This window comes from Pseudorca crassidens, chromosome 15 (genome assembly GCF_039906515.1).
Source record: "Pseudorca crassidens isolate mPseCra1 chromosome 15, mPseCra1.hap1, whole genome shotgun sequence".
Lineage (NCBI taxonomy): Eukaryota > Metazoa > Chordata > Mammalia > Artiodactyla > Delphinidae > Pseudorca > Pseudorca crassidens.
Genome location: NC_090310.1, coordinates 22,330,290 through 22,352,087, shown reverse-complemented (window position 1 = coordinate 22,352,087; position 21,798 = coordinate 22,330,290). Strand labels below are relative to the sequence as shown.

Here is a 21,798-nt window from a genome sequence, read left to right as displayed (position 1 = left end):
AGCACAGTGCCTGGCATATATTAGGTGCTCAAAGAAATTTTTCTGGAAAACTGAATGAACCCTGTGAGGGTATCACTATTATCCCCATTATGCAGAAGCAGCAGCCCCCTGTTACACCCTCCATTTCTGCAGTGCCTGACACACTTATCATTCCTTGTTCAAGTTCTTTTTCCCCTGCCAAACCTTAAGCTCCAGGAGGGCAGGGCTTGTTCTCTGCTGTATCCCCAGCAGCTAGCACAGTGCCTGGCGCATAGTAAGTGATCAGCAAATATTTCTTGACTGACTGACTGAATGGATAGATAGATGGATGAAGCTCAGAGACATTGTGTACTTTATTTAAGCTCACAGAACTAGAGTTGGACCCAGTCTCAGTGACCAGACCATGAAGTCCATGACGGCAGGGATGGAGTCTGGTTTTTCTCATCATAGGATCCGTAGCACCACGGACAGTGCCTACATAGAGCAGGTGCCCAATAAATACTTATTGAGTGAATAAATGACTCACAGACTGAACTTTTCAAAATTATTATTTTGTAACACTATTTAAGGAGATAGGGGCCTCATGTGCAGACATATCACAAGTCCCATTTTGAGAGAAGGCAGCATTTAAAGACACAAGCTGTTTTTTGGTAGCAAGGATTAAAGGGGAGAAAACAGGAGCAGAGTGACTGAAATGTGGCCTCCTTTCTCTGTGAGTAGAGTGCTACCCTGCATCGCCTCACCAGTCAGTAGGAAGCGAGTTGGTAGCCACAGAGCACAGGGTTTCCAGCCACGGATCACTGAGACATCTGGGTCAAGGTGGCCGACAGAAGCAGAGGCAACCAGACCTTCAGGAGCCCTGAAAGGAAAGTAATTACAGGGCTGCTGCTAGCACTGATGTGCACAGTTTATGTGCAAAACTAACATGAACTGCTTCCTCTAAACTGACCAATAGGAAAGGACACCCTCTCTGGGCTGATCAGTTAGAAAAAGGAAGCTTTCTCTTTATCTGTCCTGAAAACCAATTAGAAAAAGGTGCCCTCCCAGGTGGGCCAATCTGAAAAGGGCAGGCTTTCCGCAGGCACTAGCCTTGGTATCCCCTCAAAAGGGCACTTACTCAACCTTGGTGCCCTTGAGGGATATTCGCAAAGGGTAAGCCTCTTGGGGATACCTTGACTCTCCAGCTCTGAGCTCACTGATACTGGGATGAACTAGCTCAAGTCAAATACTAGGTTGGTGTAACAACCTGCTCGGATCTAGGTTCCAGGAGCCAAGCAGGACACGAGTTACACGGATTCACTTTTCGTCCAGATTTTCAGTCAATTCAGTGGCCATAAAAATCAAGGGCCGTGAAAATGCTACCGGTCCCCGGCCTTTGTGGTCAGAGGAGCAGAGAAGCAGAAAAACAGCGTTTCTTGTTTTTCTGCTGTGTTCATCCCGGCACTAAGCATCCTGAAAAAGGTGTCAGAGATGAGCCTTGAAGCTTCAGGAAGTGCCCAAGGTTCAGATCTAGAGTGTGTGCTTGTTCACTGTGTACAGGTGTGTAACAAGCGAGTATGTGTCTGTATACACAGATATGCACACATGCAGCTACAGCTGTCACGCACCTCTGTGTGTGAATGTGAATATGTGCACGTGACCTCGTGTGTGTGTGAACGTCTGGGTGACTTCTGTTCTTGGGCACCTGTCTGTGCGTGCCTGCGTCCATGCACACTGTTGTGGGACAGCATCGCTATGTGTGCAGCCCCAGGTCCAAGACTTTCCGTAAGTGCCCTCACCTCTTCAGAGCTCAGCTCGAGCAGGCCAGGTACTCCAGCATACCCTGGGCCCACAGATAAAAGCCCCAGAGGAAGGTTCTGGTGCAAGTCCCTGTGCAAAGAGGACCTGAACTTACCCGAGCTACTGGGAGCAGCCCTTGAGACTGTGGCCTGGCTCCCTGTGGGAGGAAACAGAAGGATCAGTGCATGGGGAAGCCTGGGTAAAGTCCCTTCCATCTGCTCTTCCTTCCAGCTAGAGTGGTCTTTTTGAAACCCCAATCTGATCATGTCACTCCCCTGCTTTGGACCCCTCAGGGGCTGCCAGCTACTTTCAAGAGAAAGGCCCAAAACCTTAGCAAGAACCACATGTCTATTATATTTCAATTAAAAGGAGGGGGAGGGGGAGGGGAGGGGGAGGAGGGGGGAGGGGAGGGGAGGGGGAGGGGGAGGGGAGGGGAAGGAGGAGGAGAAGAAAGAGAAGAAGTACTTTAAGGACTCACATGGTTTGGTCCCCAACCTGTATCAGCTCACCCTCCTCCTTCCAGCCTGCCTGGCTTTATCCCAGTTACTCTAGCACGGTAGGCTCCCTCCTGCCACAGGCCCTTTGCCCATGCTCTACTCTCTCCCTGGGATTCCTCCCTCTCCTCTGCTTCTCCTGACCCCTCTTAGTTAATCCCTTCTCAATTTCCAAACCTCAGCTCCATTCTTCCCCAACCCTCCTCACTAGGTCTGCTCCCCCTGCCGTAAGAGCTCAGAGTTCCTGATCCATTTTCGTGACTGCACTTATCGCAACTGCAGAGATACATGATTATTTGAATGATGTCTCCCCTCCTGGTCCGTAAGTGCCACATGAGCCAGCCTCGTACCTGTTGCTGCTCATCCTGAGACCCTAGCCACTAGCACAAGGCCTGGCACAAGGCAGGCATGAGAAGCCAGCTGTGCAATGAATGAATGAATGAGAACCGGCAAGAGGAAGGCAGCTTATAGTCTACCTCGCCTCGCAGGATTTACTTGCTCCAGTTCTTCAGACCCCAGTAAGACCCCAAGTGCCAGGTTCTGTCACCCCTCCTCACCTCCAGAGAACATTTCTTGCCAGGAATGTGGGGAAGGGAGGGGCCCTCTTACCTTTCCGTGTGATGGGACCCAAGTTTAGGACACGGGTTTGGTCTATGAAGCCCCCCCTGCGGAATCTGGTCTCGGAGCAGGTCTGCAGGGAGAGGGTGACAAAGAAACCTTTCCACAAGGGAGACTGCATGTGGCCCTGCCAGGGGGAGTGGGCCACACCCTTCACAGGAGCAACCTCCTGCCTCAGGCCGGGACTTGAGGATGGTAGAGGCAGGGGTTGTTAGGAGATCGGTATACGTGGGCTCATGTCCCAGCTCTCCCATATGTTAGATGTATGATCTTAGGAAAGTCACTGAGCCTCTGCGCCTCTCTCCCCATATAGAAAAAGGGACTGGTAAAATACCTCCTTCCCAGAGCCGCTGTGAAGTATTAAAAAGTTTACACACATAAGTCGCACTCAGTGCTTAAAAATGTCAGTTTCTGTTATTAGAACACAAGCTTGCAGGTAAGCCAGAGGTCCTGTTGCACTGCCCTGACCCCACCTGACTTCCCCACAGCCTAGGTCTCCTGCCCGGCTACAGCAGCCTCATCTTATTGCTCTGTCTACCCCTGTACTAAAACAGAAACATGTCTATATGTTTTCTTTGAACCTGTGGCCAAATGTCTTCGGTTATGGGAGCTGGGCGTGGCGGAGGGCGTGGCGAGCAGGCTGAGGGAGGGGAGGTGACTCACAGGTTTGCACTTTTCATTCACGGTGTCGCAGAGGTACACTTCACAGTGCAGGTAGACCAGGTCATAGTTTCCAGCAAAACGGAACATCTGGACAGAAAAGCGCCCCTGAGGGGACTCCCCATTCTCCTCCACTTGGATGGTTGAGTCCTCCGTGAGTGGACATCTGGGAAGTTTACGTCATGGTTGGTTAAGCAAACACTCTGGGGCCAGACTTCCTGGATTTAAATCTCACTCCACCACTTATTAGCTGTGTGACCGTGGGCCATTTACTTAACCTTTCTGAGCTTGTTTCCCTATCTACGTAGGAGGAATAATAATTGTAGCCCACACCATAAGACAGTTGCAAGGATTAAACGAGTTAAAATTACAAAGTACTTATTACAGCATGTGACGTACAATAGGTGATACATATATATGATTCTAAAGTAAAAATGTCATCGGTACAGAGCTGCAACCATCCTAAAGTCAGCACTTCCTGATTTCCCAGGAAATGGCATGCAGGAATCATTACCTACCATTTATTGGCTGTTCACTGGTGCCTGGTGTTAATTTTAACAGTGGAAACGTCTGAGCACTGAGAGCCACTGACCAAATGGGAGTGTGTGTGCTCATCTACACACATACACAACGCACCCGAACACATGGATAGAAACTCAAAACCGCACGTTCGGAGACTCCCACGGGTGCTGGGCTGGAGCAGTACTCTCGGCAGGCAGATCAGGTACCCTGTCTGCCCTTTCACATGATCTGCTCAAAATGGATTTAGAAAAGGGGCTGAAGGATGATTGCATAGGAGAAGCGAGAAAGGAACTTCTGGGGGTGGTGTTCACTCTGCTCTGTGTCCCCTACAATTCAGATCCGACTTCGCTTGGCAAAATAAAAGCCCTGAGGTTAAGGGGACCCACCTCATGAAAGGCAGAGAGAGTGGCACCCAGCACTGCCCTCGACAGCCCCAGGCACCCAACCCAAGCAAGGCACCTACGTGTCTCCTCTAGCTGCCCATGGTCTCCCCAACTTGTCTCCTCTTTACACACCCCGTGATATTCTGAGCCTCTCACAGACTGGCGGTCCTCAGCCCAGCTCCCACCCATGCCACGGCAGAAACACAGGGCCACAGCCAGCATTTCTTCATGCTTCTTTTTCAAAACTTTCCAAGCTTCCCACAATGTACATGCTCTACCTTTATACTCAGACAAAAAAAAAAAAGCTTAAAAAATCCCTGCATGGTAGGTTTTATTTATGCCTATTTCACATATGAGAACATGAATATCCAGAGAGATGAGCTGACTTGTGTCTCAAACTAAGAAATAGCAAAATCAAGATATGAACCCCAAGTGTCCATGATGCCCCAATCGAGGTCATGCCAGCATTTTCCAAATTTCAGTTCTTTTTTTGCCTTATCCAGAAACCGTCTCCATGAATGCTTTCCTGTTTCCCAATATCTGTATTATTATTTTACATTATTATAGTATTATTACTATTTTTCTTTAAATCTACACACCGTTTTACTGAAATACATCTATTTTTTAGAAGATCACAACCACAAATAGCAAACCAGTATTCGTTGCCATATATAAAACGTGACCATACTAATAATATAAAGTAAAACAGTGCTATTACATTTTACTTAGACACTGTTGACTGGAAAAGGCCCCAAACAGACTTCTACTCTCCTTTCTTTTCGTTGCAAAGGGAGATTAGCAAATAACAGAAGTGTGAGCCTCAGATGAGCACCCGGCTGAGACTTCCCCCCTTGATTTGACCATGCAGATTCTAAGAGAACTGAAACAGAAATAGGTCAGGGTCTCCTGGGAGTGCTCTCTCTGATTGTTCTATTAAAATGGCAAATGCCCTCCCCTTTTCCTGCTTAGGTTTTTTTTTCCATAGCCCCTTCATCATTAATCTGCCATGGATGTCACTTTTGTTTAATTGTTGGTCTCCCTGCTTAGAATATCAGCTATATGGGGGCAGAGATTTTTGTCCCTTGTATTCACTGTTATTCACACAGCCTGGCACACGTAAACTTCCAAAAACATCTGTTCAATTTATGAATGAAACTGTGAGCTACTTTCTCACAGTGTGGTTCATGGTTCTCTAATGCACTTGAGCCAAAAGCAGCCCATCTGTGTCCTGCCTGTTTCAGTTGGCCCTTGGCTAACCGTACCTTCACTGCACTCCTCCCAGCCAAGTGCCAGCCTGCTCCTGCCTGGGGCCTGCCTCTCCATCAGGTTTCTCATCCTTTTCTGAGTCCTGGACCCCCTCCACCATCTGGTGAAGCCCATGCTTCCCTCCTCAAAAATAATGCCTTAAATGCATAAACTAAATTACATAAGATTATAAAGAAAACCAATTAAACATAGCTCTTAAAATATTAAAACTTTTGATACATGCATTATATATTTACATATCTATTATATAAATGTATATATATTTACAAGTGCATGGATTTGATATTACATCAAATAATTTCTAGTAGAAGTTCTAATACTATAGTAACTAAAAAGCATGATGTGTGCAAATGTTTTCATATGTCCTGCTAATATTTCTGTGGTTTCTTGCCTATATCATAAGGAATGGCAATGCTAAACTTCAGCTAGAGGTGAATGAATATAAAAATGTACTTTGTACCCATCCAAGTCCAAAGACCCTCCCTGCTCCCAAATTCCATCCATGGGCCTTACCTGTCCTGGATGATGAAGTACTTCAAGGGGTCTGTGGCATTGCTGCTGGGTGTGGCATAGCAGTTGGTCATCAGCAGTGCAAACCGGGACAAGTCGCCCCCATCCAGCATGGTGCCCACATAGAGAAACGCCTCGGTGGACAGGGTCACGGAGGAGCCTTGGTAGGGCTGCACGTAGGCAGGGCTCTGGAAGAGCGCCATCCACACGGTGAACGTTCCGGTCCCACCCATGCTGATGTTTAGGGCGCTGCGGGAGGAGAGGGGCTGGTGAGAGAACCAGAGCTGAGAACAACAACAGACAGGTCATCCCTTCTGGTCTGCATTCCTAAGCAGGTCCTGCCAGTTACTTGCATTTTTATCCAGCAATAGGACTGGAACCCACCAACCATTGCTCTGTAAACTACACACAGGTCACTTAGGGATCTTGGTGAAATGCAGGTTCTGGTTCTGTAGGTTTGGGGTGGGGCTCAGGGTTCTGCTTTTCTAACGAGCTCCCGGGTGATGCTGCCGCTTCTGATCCATAGACCGTATTTTCTGTAACATGTCCACCCCCTCAGGTGTGGCCCCTGCGTTCAAGAAGGGCCGCGAGCACTTTCTCTAGGGAATCACCGAGATTCCGTTTTTGGTCTTAATCCAGAACAGTTTAAAAAGATGGGCTATGAGTCCTACAGGCCTTAGTCAGAGTTCTGGCTCCACCTACAGCAGAAGATTGGGGGTTGTAAAATGGGTTATTTTAAATCACATTAAAAACAGCCACACTGACGTAGACTCCATGGGATTATCCTACAAAGGACACTGAAAGACTGATGCCCGAGGAAATGGGGTACATGAGGAATAGTCATGTGGAAGTCCATTTCAGAGGTGAGAATGGGGTTATTGGTTTGGACTTGGTTAGACTGGAATGAGATTTCTAGCTCAAGCCAGAGAGAGATCTGCATACAGATGTGTTGTTCCCTGCAACCTACCAGGCCTGGGACATGGCCACGTTGCTCCAGGGCACTGCTTGGCCAGGTGATACTCCACACAAAGGCAGACAATGAGTAACTGTCTTCCTTCAAGTCAGCCAAGCACCCTCATCAGTGCCCAGTGTCCTTCCCCAAGTCTGGTTGGCCCAGGGAACATGTGACCGTGGGCAAGCTTCAAAGAAAAGGTCATGGTAGAGTGGGGACTCTATGCCTGACGGCCTGGGTTTGAATCCCAGCTCTGTCATTTACTAGCCTCTACAACTTTGGACAATTTACTAAACCTTCTTTGACCTTCAATTTCCATATCTGTATAATGGGAATAATAATAATACTTACACCTCCTGGGGTGCGCTAAGCTTTCAGTGAGATGTTCCATGGAGCGCACTTAGCACAATGCCTGACATATGGTCAGCTCTCAGTAAACACTTGTTATTATTACAACTATTATTTTTTTCCAGTATCAGCTTCATTGGCTTGTGATTCATCCTATTCAGAGATTTTCAAGTTTATTCAGCAACAGGATCCTTTTATTTTTTTAAATAATAAAACTGATAAAGATGTGGTACATATATATACAAAGGAATACTACTCAGCTATAAAAAAGGATGAAATAATGCCATTTGCAGCAATATGGATGCAACTAGAGATTATCATACTAAGTGAAGTAAGTCAGAAGGAGAAAGACAAATACCATATGATATCACTTATATGTGGAATCTAAAATATGACACAAATGAACCTATCTATGAAACAGAAACAGACTCACGGACATAGAGAACAGACTTGTGGTTGCCAAGACTCACGGACATAGAGAACAGACTTGTGAGGGGGTTGGGGAGGGATGGAGTGGGAGGTTGGGGTTAGCAGATGTAAGCTTTATATACAGAATGGATAAACAACAAGGTCCTACTGTAGAGCACAGGGAACTGTATTCAATATCCTGTGATAAACCATAATGGACACAACATTGTAAATCAACTATACTTCAATTTAAAAAATAGGAAAAAAATAAAACCTCATGTGGCCCTCAACGTGGGTGGAAGTTTTCTGGTTCCCACCCCTAAATCACCTCGTTAAAGACCCTCACACTCCAAGAAGCATAAATTGTAAACCCCTCTTTATTCAAACTCCTTCCATTTACAGAGAAAGAAACTGAGGTCCAGATATGGGGTACAGTTTGCCCAGTCCCATAGCAGGTCTGAACTGAGACCTCTCCCTCCTTTCCTCTGGTCCCACCACCCTACCCCTCTGATAAGCCAGGGACCCTAACATGGGTTTCACCTCTGCAGAGCACTTTTGTGCTTCTAAGAAAGACAGTCGAGCATTGCCACACCCCTTTCACGTATGAGAAGACTGACACTCGGAGTGGGCCATCAACTTCCCAAAGCCAGCTGTGGGATGGAGCCAGGATTTGAAAGCAGCCCCCAGACTTCCTAGCTGGGCTCCTTAGGGGCTCCTTATGGAGTCCAACACTACCTCCCTGCCACCTCCCTCCACCCAGCTTCTTATGGGCGGCAGTTGACAGGGAAGCTAAGGGCCTGGTGCCTAAGGGGTTGTGGGGTGGAGCCGGCCAGGGACGTTGGGGACCCTCTCTGGCCGCACCTGACCATTGGCTGCAGGGAGGTCTTCAGGCTGACTTTCATGTCCAGGGGATAGGAGCACGCAAAGTTGATTTTGATGTTGCGGTCACGGATGATGAGCTCATCTGCCAGGTAGAGAGTGTTGCTGTATGTGGCATGAGTTTCATTCCTCTGTGTTAGGGTGGGGAGGCGGGGGGAGGGAGGGTGGGAAAAGGGGCATAGAATCTGAGTAAGATTCAAAGCCAAAGGTGTTGAAACTGCCCTCCCAGTTTCCGTGAGCACGACTCATGTGCTAGCCCCCTTCCCTCACCCCAGCTAAACTCTCATATTGCATCATTGCACTGACCATGCAATGACCCTAAGAGGCAAGGCAAGCACCTCCCTGCCTCTTGAAAGGAGACAGAAGTTCATGGGAACTGCGTGACTTGCCCCTGGTCCGGGGGCTCTAACAAGCCTGGACTCTTCCCATCACCCCATGCTTCCTCTCGCAAACACTACAAAGACTGAAAACCACGTACCGAGTCATCATTAATGGTGGAACTTCAAAAAACCGTATCTGGCAAATGACAATTTTTTCCTTGTTTCTTTTGTCCTCTTTCTTTTTCTTTTGGGGGATGAGGGAGATGGGAGGAAGCAGAGCCCACTCACACAAGTGTTTACCTCTGGGTCCCTTTGGAGGAGGCTTCTATAGCTGAGGTCCTGGGTCTACAAACATCAGTGATGCAGACCCTGCCTCCCAGGATGGCCAGAGACAAACAGATCTGCTTCTGAACTCAGCGCTGATACCTACTGGCTTAGAACAGTCATTGCACTGTCTGGGCCTCACCTTTCCCATCTGTAAAATGGGGAACTATCACTATGGATCATCCTCTTATTTGCAGCTAACATTTACCGAGCACTTATTATGTGCCAGTCACCGTCCTAATCATTTCACACACATTAACTCCTTTAACCCTCTTAACCCTATGCAGAAGGTACTATTATTACTCCATGTTACAGCTGAGGAAGCTGAGGCACAGCTAGGTTAACTAAGTCACCCAAACTCACACAGCTAGCAAGTGGTAGGGCTAGGCTTGAACCAGGCAGTGCTCTGACCCTGTCCCACGTTGGCCAGAACGTACCGTCATCACCGTCCCACAGGGCCCATCTCTGGCTGGGGTCACCACGGACATCCAGTCCCGGTCGCCCCTCTCAGGGAAGCCCAAGCACTGGCTGTCCCGCAGGTACATGAAGACCTTCTCAAAGCCCAGGCTCTGGACCTGGCACTTGCCCAGGGACAGCTTAATGTCATTGACCCCACATTCCAGCCTGCGCTCCAGGAGGGAGAGATCTGAAATGATTGAGAAGGCAGGATTGGAGGGAGGTCTGGGACCACAATTCAGGGTACGGCACATCCCCAGGGCCCAGTCCCAGCTAGCCAGGTTGGCCACCAGCTGGGGGTACTCAGACTCGCTTCGGTCTGCCGCTGTGGTCTCCCTTCTGAGAGACATGGAGACATGAGACTGGATTCCCAGCTCACTGGATGGATCCACGCGACCAACCACCAGACCATGTTACCCTAAGAGTAGGTTGTATACAAAGAACAGTATTATCTTTGGGTCGTTCACTGCCCAGGCATTAAATAACATTGAATCCCAGGAAAAGAAAACAAAACAACACAACAAGCAAACAAAAAAAGCTGATAAGTTAACTGCAATTTCTTTCCATCCTTTCTACATCAAGGAGACAGTCCTCAATAGCTGCTAATGTTTTCAGTGCCCTACACTTGGTAATTTTCCTTTGAAACAACAGAGCACAGACCTCTGGCTAAGTATTTGCAGCACATAACAAAATACGGTTGGACTTTTTAAATTGAAGTATTTACACAGCTGCTGAAATTGAATAACTTTCTTTCATTGTATTCATTTTTACTGTTACTGTCTACGTAGGGTAAGTGTTACTTCCCACAGACAGACACAGCAGTGAACTTCGATGTCCCAAGTTTACTTAAAAGAAGGATGTGACTAAAATCAGGACGGGAATTTGGGAAATACTAGCCTGCTTCAGTCATTATACATATGGGGAAACAGGTTTAGAGATGGCCAGGGCCCAGCTCAGGGTCCTCAGCTGGTCAGTGGAGGGCCGGGCCCAAGAAACTGCAGACTGCGGGCCACGCCTGCATTCTTGTGCTGCAGGAATATGGTTCAGGTAGCCTCGGGCCAACCGGTGGCAGCCACCTGCGTATCCACTGTGGTGCAGGGGGCCTCAGAAAGAAGGCTGGGGGTGAGGTTGTTGCCCAAGCTCTGGGAGCCCAGAGAGCTTCTTGCTGGATTAAATGGATGTTACCGGACCGGCTTTCCACTCAGATTGGGTAATAAGCATTCCCTGGATCATCCCCACAGGCCCCCAGTTCCCACACAGGAATGTGTCCCTCCCCTGGTCGCTGACATTTCTCAGCACCTCCCCTCCTCCCCGCTGGCCTCACCAGTGATGCTGAGGTCCTGTTTGCACTGGCAGTGCCATCTGCCATTATCCGATTTGCAGTCCTCGTCTACACTGCACTCCTCACACGTCCCCTCCACGGAAGCGGGGTCTGCAGGGTTATAGACAGACAATCAACAAAGATGCGCTCCAGTCCCTCGGGGCGCCCACGCGGCCCGGTGGCGGTGGCAGGGAGTCACCCACTCACCTGTGCAGTAAGCCAGATGGCACTCGGGGGGCGCCGTCAGGTTGTAGACATAGTAGCCGCCGGCACAGGCCTTCACCTGGACGAGCGTGTCCCACAGGCAGCAGTGGCCGCTCCAGTGCGCGCAGGCCCTGCGGCTCACGATGCCCTCGCTGCTCGACGGGTGCGTGCCATTGAGCCACATGGGGGCGGCCGTGTTGCAGCGCAGGACGGGCACGCAGGTCTCGGCCAGGCGCACGCCGCCCTGGCCCACGAAGCGGTACCAGCCGGCCACGTCGGAGTCACAGGCGTAGCCCGCGCCGTACTGGGCGCTGCGCCAGTACTCGTCCAGGATACGGTGGGCCTGGCACGGGTCGGCGCACACGAGCGTGTCGCCCTCGTGCACGCAGTCCAGGCCAGGCCCGCAGGAGCCCGGGGAGCACTCACAGTGCCTCCCGTCCCCCCAGTAGCCCGCGGGGCACACGCACGAGTAGTTGCCCTCGCTGTTGACGCAGGAGGCCAGGGTGTGGCAGTGGCTGAGCCCTGGCTCTGCACACTCATCCACGTCCGTGCAGCCGAGCTCGGAGCTCAGGCGGAAGCCTTCGGGGCAGACGCACGTGTAGGAACCTGGGGTGTTCACGCAGCTGCTGGGGGCGGAGCAGTTGTGTGTCCCAGGAGTGGCGCATTCGTCCAGGTCCTCGCACTCGAGGCCATCGCCAGTGAAGCCCGCCTGGCAGGAGCACGTAGTGGCAGCCCCATCCTCCAAGCAGGTGGCATTGCTGTGACATTCAGAGCAGCTTCCTGCGGACAGAAGAAACCAGACTCAGAGTGGAGGCCGCTAGGCCACTGGTCACCCAGAGACTCTTCCCGTGTCCCTTAGGGTACCCACGTTCTTTAAGACTTAGCTCATAGCCGACCACCTTCGAAAGAAACAAACCAAACTCCCCTGATGGTGTCTAAGCATTGCCTTCAAGCTGTGTCTTCTTTTCAAATGTCCACCTTTCCACCTCCAGAGGAATAATGCAGAGTTCTTGACCTTTGGTAGCACTTAGGTGACCCTGTCACCCCTTCCCCGACTTGGTACACTCTATGCCTTTTGCTCAGATCTCCTTCCCTGTTTCCTCTCTCTATCTGGTGGTGGCAGTCACACTTTGTTCCTCTGTGACAATAATAATAAGATCGTATGGAGAAATCCAAACGAACCTTCTGGCCAACGCGATAACAGTAAAGATAGTGAGCTGTTGTTTATTAAGCACCTAGTATATGCCAGACGCTGGGATAGGCACTTTCTATTCATTAGCTCATTGAATCCTCTCCAATGGCCCTGGGGAATGACTTTTGTATTTGCCCTTATTTTAAAGGTGAGGAAACAAGATTCAGAAGTTTTAAGCCACTTGCTCCACTGGTGAGCAGCAGAGTTAGGACACAAACCGAGGTGGCAGGACCATAGGGTGTGTGCTCTTAACCACGACAACACGATGGTATTTACTCTCTGTCCCAAAGTACCCCAGCTGGGGGTTGTGGGGTGGTGGCCAGCTCCCTTCTCCAAGGAAAAGCTGGAGCAATGTGCAACCCAATGGAAGGGTCACTTAAGTGTTAAACGGGAGGTACTTGGGAGCCACCTGGGTGTGTTCAAATCTCCTGTGTGGTTGAATATGTTCTTGACCTTCCAGTGAAGTGCCGGGGGCCTTAGTGATGTTCTAGACTTTAGTCTCTCAATATGTGATCCAAGGACCACAGCAGCAGCATTATCTGGGAGCTTGTTAGAATGCAGAGTCTCAGGCCCCACTCTGGACTTACTGAATCAGAATCTGCATTTTAGTAAAATTCCTGGGTGAGTCCTATGTACATTATAGAGTAAGAAATGAATTTAGAATAAAGACTGTGCAGATCCCAAGCATAATAGGAGAGGGATCGAAACCGCCTCTGCTAACATGGGCACTGCTCACTGTACGCACACAGCACTTACTCGCTGCCGAGGTGTCAGAGACTGCAGCTATGACGACCCAAGAGGTCACCACCACTACCATCCACATTAAGGTCGAAGAGAAGAGCCACTTCATCTTTTCTGCTCTTCTCAGCTACTTCTGGTCTGGGGAGACTTTCCCAAAGGCAAGGAAAGGTTGGCCTCTTGGGGTTTCCAACTTGTCCTTGACACCTGAAGTCCTGTGAACAGAGACGGATGGGATAAACACATGATTTAACTTCCAGCCCCACAGTTGGGAGGAGTACTTTGGTTGTGCACTGCGTAAGTCCAGGAGATGCCATTTATGTGAACCACAAAAAGTGTGTATTGCTGTGGCCCTTGCTTTGGCGGGGTTTTCCTCTCTGTGGCTCTACTCTTAACTCCCACTCACATCCCAGCATCAGCTTCCCCAGTTTCAGCGCATTTGGAAGAACCAAATCTCTCATCTGGAGCAGGAACCAGCAAGACGGGGGAGTGTTCTGGACTCACCATCTTCCTGGAGGCAGCTTTGGGTCTTAACAGCCAACTCCTGATCCCCTGATGGGAAACTTTGAACTTGCCCAGATACGTTTATTCATTCAACAAACATTTATTGAGTAGTTACTATGTGCCAAACAGGGAACTATGCACCAAGGTGACAGACAAAGTCCCTGACTTCATGCAGCTCACATATTGTAAAGAAGTGGCTTGAGATAAGCAACTTGAGAGGTGATTAACCTTCGTAATGTATTTTAATGTTTCCAGAGTGCTCACTTATTATTTCACCCACCTGGCAAAATAATCTACTATTACCCCAATTTTTACAGCCGCAAAATAGCGTAGCATGGTGGTTAAATATGTGGGATCTGGAGCCTGCAACCAGGATTCAAATCCCTATTTTACCAATCACTATGATTGGTAAACTCATAGTGTAACACTGGGCGATGTATTCCAATTCGCTAAGACTTAGTTTCCTCATCTATGAAATAGAGATCAGTGCTTGCACAAATTGAGTGACGACACTGCATCGGGCTCACTGTGAAGAAGTCCCCTGTCGTCAAAGAACCTGTGACCTAGAAAAGTGTTTTGCAAGCCTTTGAGACAATGATCTGCTATAAGGAAATTAGTTGATGCCATGACCCTGTACAGCTGCTTGTACACACACACACACACACACACACACACACGCACATGCACATGTGAAACGAATGTTTTATAAAACAATTCTTACCATTACGGTGTGCATTCCTTGATGACATATTCTATTGTATTTAGTTAAAATAAAATTCTGAATGTAATCCACAAATGGTTTCATGATCCACTAATAGGTTGTGACCTATAGTTTGGCTAATAACCGCCTGCCTATTGTGGTCCAGGGATTAACTGAGATGAGATGTGCAAAGCAGGCTCAGAGCAGATACTCTTGTTCACTGCTGTATACCCCACTGCCTGGCACATAGTAGCCACTTCACTAATAGGAATTGAATGAATGAAAAAATTGTTATTAGGGAAGCACAGGCTGAAAGAGAGGGGGATTGACTTACCAAAGCTCACGAAGCCAATGGTCAGCAGAGTGAGGACTCAACCTAGGTCTGACCCAAGTGTCCAATCTCCTCATTTCTGCTCCCCCGTCCCTCAAACAGAATGGAAATCAGCAGAAGACCAGATGGGGAGAGGTGGCTAGGAGAAGTGAGAGCTGCAGATAGCCTTACCTGAAGCCAGAAAGGTAGAATTAATCCGTTTACAAGTGTGTGCCTTCTATATATATATGTATATATATATATACACACGTCTGCCCGCCACTGGCACTCTCTCCTCCAGTTATTCTCTGGTTCTATTTCTTGATTGTTTTCCTGGGGGGTGGAATACTTTCTCCCTTTGGCACAGTGTTTTCCTTTCCTAGGCTGTGAGGTGGTTGTTATTCTTTTTCCTAATTGGTAGAGACCCCAAATGATTGACATTGGGGGTCACACTTGTGCCCACAGTTACAAGCCCTCTGTTTTGCACCTTTTGGAATCAAGAGATTCCTTAGTTAGCAATTAACTGGGAAAACAGTGCCAGGTTACTGGGCTTGTTCTTGGTCACTCAAAAGGACGAGGTGGAGCCAGCAGAGGTCAGAATCTGAAGCCAGGCTGCTCCAGGAGAAAAGAGTGTTCGTTGCCCATACTGGGACACGTACCTGTGGTCACTCCGGTTCCAAAGCACACTGCATCCTCATGGGCTAAGCCAGCTCCCCGGGGGTCCAGATGGGAGCAGGAAAGGAGCTGAGAATGGCTGAAGGTCAGAGCCAGAAGATAACTCAGACATCGTTGGACCAGACTCACTTTATGAATGAAGAAATCTGAATTCCCACAAAGGAAGGTCCCTTGGGAGGTGGATAACTTTGTGATTGAACAAACTAACTTTGGAGTCAGTCCATCTGAATCCTCATCAGCCATTGCTATGTGCCAGTAGGCTCATTTCTTTCCTTCCTGAGGTCATTTTCGTCATCTATAAAATGACAATACCCATCTCCTAGAGTTGTTACGGTGATTAAAGGAGATGATGCAAGTAAAGGCATGTAGCAATGATACCATCTGTGGAAGTCACTGCCGATGCTGCTTTGCTGACGTACAGACACGGGCTAGAAAATGACAGAGCCTGGCTGGGTCCAACCCCGTGTCTCCTGACCTAATTCCATGCCGACGGAAATCCCATACTGAGAAAAATCAGATGTGTGTGAACTCAGGCTGCGCAGGAAATATGACAATGGCCCACAGCACTTACTTTTTCAGGGCTTTCTTCTTCCGCCTGGTTTAGTGGTTGGGCGACCACCGGCAGCGTCACACTCACCTCCTCAGGGGAATTTCATAGGTGTGACATTACTGGGTCAAAGAGGTGGCACAGTTTTAAGAATTTTGATACCTCTTCCCAAAAAACACCCCAGAGAGATCTTTAAAAATGAGTTTACAATCCCACCACAGTACTCACCCACCCTGAGCACTAACTTTCATCTTTGTCGAAAAGTGAGAAATATCTCATTGTTATTTACTTTGGCAGTTCTTCGATGAAAAGGGACGTTATTATCTTTTCATTTGTTTACTATTATTCTTTTCTGAACTGGCTGTTTGTATCCTTTTCCTTTTTTTCCCCCATAAGAATATGTCTTTTTTTCCCTCTCTTTTCTATAGCTTAAGAAGAAAATAAAAGTTCTTAATATTCTTTTTCTCCATCCTGGATGGTGAATAGCATTTCTGGTTGGTGCACATGAGGCTCTGTCAAAATCCGAGTTTGGGTGTCTCTCAAGGATTAAAGATGGCGCTCCAGGTGGCTCTTGGAGTTGTTTGAGCAGAGATCCTGGACAGGAACATGGGGAGTTTGGGCTGGAGACTATTCATAAGTCTAATAACCACATAATTCTAGTTTCTGTATTTGATGCTTTTACACCTTGAGACTTTGCTGACTTTGGAGGGACTACCCCACGGAAGGCAAACTAACGCCTAGAGATAGCAAGGAATATCTCACGATGTGTACCCTTGCCATCTCTAGGAATATCATATCCCTGAGAGCATGACTTTCCTGTGCACAACTGCCAGTCCAGAGCCCATCCCCCAACCCCTCCTCTATCAGGCTCACACTCAGGGCCACATTTTCCCTGCCCTAATCATCCCAGGGCCAGGTGCCAGACAACTAGGGACAACTCCCAAGTCCCAGAGGCTGCTGAAACTATTCAAACTAGCCAATCCTAAACCTGCTTACCTTGCCTCTTCTGTTCCTTCCTATGGAAACCACAATGAAGGCTACAGTTTCAAATTATAGCTAAAATTTCCCCTTGCTTTCTCTGCCTCCTGACCAAGCCGGTACTTCCCTGTGTGCCCCACCCATGGCGTGGTGTGTACCCTACTCTTGGGATCTGTGAGTATAATAAACTGTCTTTTCGATGACAGTTATCTCATCTGTTGGCCTTGCCACACCTGAATGATAATCAAACCTACATTTTAAAACAATAAGCATCATCCTCACTCAACACAGCTGGATCATCTTGTGAGTTTTATCTAATTGGCTATTTTTCCACTCTTTCTTCTTCCTACCCTCTCCCCAGTCCCACACACTTAATGACATCATGGCATACTTCATTGGAGTAACTAAGCCATGCCTCCTACATCTTCTCCATCTACCTGCCTCTGGACTCATCTCCCACATCCCCTCTCCTGTCATGATGGAGACAATATCTTTCTGCAAAAGGCCTTTCTCTCCCTGTATGCTCTGATGACCTCCCAACAGAGGGTCATCACCTGCGCCACCTACCCATACTGTTTACCCCAATCTGAGCCCCTACTTCCTAAGGTCCCAGTTGCATCTGGGGAGCCTGCAGGTAGCACACCCGTTTTCTGGCTTGTGGCCAGTCAGGGGCTCTGTTCCATGTAATTTAGTTCGAGCAGCCCCCGTGGACCCCTCCTGCTTAAAGCCACTGGCAGCCACGTGGCTTTAAGACTGAAGCAGGTGAGCCTCGCATCGTGTCCTGAATACTAATACCTGCCCCTGTCGGGGCAACTGGTTCAGGTGAGTTCCAGGGCCCCAGGCTGTTCCCTGCTTGGTCTGGTTGTGGACAGGCTGGGTTTGGGGGAAGAGAGACAGGGACACCGGCTCCGGAGGCACAATCAGCCTTTGTGTTACATGACGGGTAGAGCGTGGAGAGGCCCAGATGGCGTGTGCAGACCTTGGTCCCTAAAATATTATGCCCTCCTTTTCCCAAGAGAAGGTTTATTATCACCTGACTGAAATGAATGTTACACACCAGCGGCATGAGTCTGAATGACCTCCTAACATGTCTACGTCCTAATCCCCAGAACCTGTGAATGTTACCTTACGTGGCAAAAAGGACTTTTGGGCATGATTAAGTTCAGTATCTTGAGATGAGGTTACCTGGGCAAGCCCAGTGCTATCTCAGTGGCACTTATGAGAGAGATGCAAGAAGAATTGGAGGAAGTAGGAGACGTGAGGATGGAAGCAAAAGGTCAGAGTTCTTTGAAGAAGGAATCATGAATGCAGGCAGCCACTAGAAGCTAGAAAAACAAGGCAGTACTGCGAGCCCTCACGGCTATGGCTTTTTAAAAGATCACTTTAGCATCTTTAGGGAATATGGATTTTGTGTAACGTGTGTGGGGCATGGAGGTGCAGAGTGGCAGTTGAGGGACCAATTAGAAGACTTCTGTGGCTGAGACTGGTGGGTGGAGATGGAGGGCAGTGGGAGGAGTCATGTGTTTAGGTAGAGTTACCTTTATGGTAATAAAAGGAAAGAGGGACCTTGAGGGTTGGCCCAGGATATGACTGTTTAAGTGAGTGGGTCATTTTTGAGATGTGAAAGACTGGGGACAGATCTGGAGTTGAATCTCTTTCTTACTGTGCTAAAATGAAACGTAAAAACATCAGTCCACCTCTTTGAAAGCATCAGCCACCCTCTGGGGACCCCAGCTGATGGTGGTGGTGTGTGCATAGTGGTTAAATGCACCATCTGTGGAGTGAAATTGCCTAGGGTCGTATTTCAAGGGCTTACTAGCTGTGTGATCCTGCCTGGTTGCTTAACGTGTCTTTGCCTCGGTTTCCTCATCCGTAAAATGGGGATGATGAAACCTAGCTCCCAGTGAGGTTGTGAGAACTAAGCAAATGCCCACCATGTTGTAAACACTCATTAAATGTTGCTCTCATGGCTTCCCTTGCAGCCCTATGTGAACTCCAGGCCAAGCAACTCTTCTAAGGCAGCACCAGCCAGGAAAAAGAGGTAATGAATAAAACAGGGCCAAAGACATTGAGGGGCTTTTTATTATCCAGCCTCCACCCACCCACCACAATTATATATAATTTTATTTGGAGTAGATCCACTCAGAAATTGATGCCCGGACCTGGAAAATGGGCACGCTCTCTCCTGGTTTTGGGGAGGCTACAGTTCTTCCTTCACTCTTGGCTTCTTCTCCTGTCCTGGAGGTCCCTCTGGCTCAGCTACCTTTTCCTCCTCCTCAGCCATTTCTTTCTGCCCAGCTGGCCCTTCCCGCTTGGTCAAGTTCTCCAGCTCAGGCAACTTCTGTTCTGGTAGCTCTTTCTTCGTAAAAGGTATCTCCTTTTCCTCAACTAATACCTCCTTTTCTGTCACTTCACTTTGCTCAACAGACAGTAGCTATTCAAGAAAAGAAGAGTGGGAGGGACAGAGGGAAGAAGGTGGAAAAAGAAACAAGAGGCAAGAATTATATGATAATTATTGTAATTGCCAAGCTGCCTTTCTCTGCTCTGTGCCCACAGTGGCGGCTGTCCCAGGCCTGGCTACTGAGATCCATTCCCGGACGTTTGCTAGGACTAAAGAGTAGGTACTTTCTTTCCAAGCTGAGAGGGTGTTAGCTGAGAACTGAGGAGCAGTCATTGCCGCTCTGTGGGGAAATGCCTACTTGGGAATGAAGCCAACACAGAGGAAAACAGAGATGGGGAGACAGAAAACAACTCTGAGCTTCAGGGTCCACCCACATCTGACGTTCTCCCAGTTACAGGGGATAAATTCCCATTGCTGCTTACGCCAAAGAGTACTGTGGTTTCTGACATCTGCAACTGAAAGGGTCCTAACTAATACAGATGACACCTTCCAGCAGATGGCCTCACTGAGGCATGAACAGAATTAGGAGAGAATGGAGATTGTAGAATGATGCCGGAGGGCAAGACCCCATCAAGACATGAGGTTACCCAGTCGGGAACAGTGGACCCAGGGAAGCAGCCTTAGGAGCTGTGTGAGACTTCAGAGCGTTTGCCCTTCTCAGTGTTTCTCAACTCCACCTTTCTGGTAGTAGGTGTCCTTGAAATAAAGTCATCCAAACTGGATTCATCCTCCATTCTCTCCAAAGTGCACAAGATTATGGAAATCTTGGTACCCTCTTTCCTAGTCCATTGAGTTCCTGATGGTTCTGTGTGGGACACAATAATCTAGGGTACTGCTGTTTCGCCTTACCTCATCTTCGTCCTCTGTCTGGATCTCGATTTGACTTTCCAGGAAGTCAGAAAAGCCCTTCAGGGTATGTTCGCCCTTATATAGTACAGCCTAGGAAGAAAATGGAGAAGGATCGAAATGGTAGCCCCTTCTTGCAAAATACTCAGGGATTCCTGCACAGGGAAATCCAGACTCAAATTCCTAACAACCTAAGTGCAGTAAGCAAGTTCCTTAACTGCTCTGAGCCTCCATGACCGTGGTTCTAACATAAGCATAATGAAACGTCCTCCATCACAGGGCTGCGATGCAGTGGTTCAGAGCAAGAATTTCGGAGCCACGCTATTGGGGCTCAACCCCTGGCTTCATCACTTAGCCGTGTAGTCTGGTGGCTTCACCTCTCTATGACTCAGTTTCCTTAACTGTAATATGAAGATAATAACAGTCCCTACCTCATGGTGCTGTTATAAGGATTTAATGAGTTACTATACGAAAAGCCCTTAAAACAATGCCCGACTCGTAGTCTGCACTATATATATTTGCTATTATTATTATTACTAAAGAATGAGAATAGTTATTTTACAAAGTGTCTGGCCTCTGTTCTTGCTTAGCCATCACTAGCTTCCTTTCCTCTTGCAGTCTTTAAGAAGATTAGGAAACTGCTTACTGCCCTCTGGCTGTCCAAACTCCTTTTCAGATAACTGAAGATCTGTGCCAGGTCCACCCTTTCAATCTGGGCACATGCATCTTTTGCACCAGGAGGATGACATCTCGTTTACCTTTCTGCGGCCGGCCTTCTGCCTATGCCCTTGTTCATGTTATACTTCCTACCTATACTTCACACCCTTCTGATTTAAATCCCCACCATTCTTCAAAGTCTCATGGCTGCATGAAGACTTCCAGCCACATCTGTCCTCCAGTATGTGCCCTATCCAATTCCAGTTGCATTTGGAGAGGAGCCCCTATCCTGACTTTTCCTCCACACTCAGTCATACTCTTCTTAGGAGCAGGGACTTTGGCTTGTGATTCTTTGATTGACATTCTTCCCCACATGCCAAAGTGGCATGAAGAATGTGTCGCATGAACACTGGTGATGTTCGATGACTCTAACACCAAAGTGTAAAATACTTAATTGTCTCTATTACGCATTCTTTCTTCTTCTGATAGCACTCCGCCCCCAATACTCACACGGTGACTCCCCCGACCTTATTCCATATAGTCTGAATCAGGCTCAGTCCTAATACCAGAGGGAACCACTTGACCTAGGCCTGACCATCAAAACACCCACATCACCTTGACTACAATGACTGGGTCAGGGGGGACCCAATCAGACTGAGTCTTGGGACTTTTGTGAAAGCTAATGGAAAACACTCTCTAACTTGAATATGAGAAGATAGTAAGGGCTGGAGCTGAGAATGAAGCTGATTTGGTAAAAGGCAGAGCTGGAGACAGGGAGAGACTGAGTCCATGACAATAATGTAACAGTTCCAGTTACGTGACTCCCA

General features: G+C 48.3%; 2 protein-coding genes across 2 annotated transcripts in view; both read right to left on the bottom strand.

Annotated features, from left to right (window-relative positions):
- Window positions 1-547: 547 nt before the first annotated feature.
- UMOD (uromodulin) lies at window positions 548-13,465 on the bottom strand. Its single transcript, XM_067705113.1, has 10 exons — window positions 13,372-13,465; window positions 11,427-12,203; window positions 11,223-11,330; window positions 9,880-10,088; window positions 8,781-8,929; window positions 6,215-6,460; window positions 3,534-3,696; window positions 2,862-2,943; window positions 1,874-1,915; window positions 548-838 (listed from the first exon to the last, which is right to left on the bottom strand). The coding sequence occupies exons 1-10, from the start codon at window positions 13,463-13,465 to the stop codon at window positions 777-779; spliced, it is 1,932 nt and encodes a 643-aa protein (XP_067561214.1). The 3' UTR covers window positions 548-776.
- Window positions 13,466-19,267: 5,802 nt separating this feature from the next.
- PDILT (protein disulfide isomerase like, testis expressed) overlaps window positions 19,268-21,798 on the bottom strand; it is a 37,152-nt gene continuing 34,621 nt past the window's right edge. The window contains exons 10-11 of the mRNA XM_067705112.1: window positions 20,318-20,407; window positions 19,268-19,501 (exon numbers count right to left, since the gene is read on the bottom strand). Coding sequence (XP_067561213.1) covers window positions 19,268-19,501; window positions 20,318-20,407 — 324 coding nt within the window. The remainder of the gene's footprint in view (window positions 19,502-20,317; window positions 20,408-21,798) is intronic.

Excerpts from the sequence above, each read along its gene's own strand:
- UMOD (XM_067705113.1), bottom strand. The coding sequence starts at position 13,465 with ATGAAGTGGCTCTTCTCTTCGACCTTAATGTGGATGGTAGTGGTGGTG. Across the intron at positions 3,697-6,214 it reads TACTTCATCATCCAGGACAG|ATGTCCACTCACGGAGGACT; the intron begins GTAAGGCCCATG and ends TAAACTTCCCAG. Across the intron at positions 1,916-2,861 it reads GGGTCCCATCACACGGAAAG|GGAGCCAGGCCACAGTCTCA; the intron begins GTAAGAGGGCCC and ends TTCCTCCCACAG.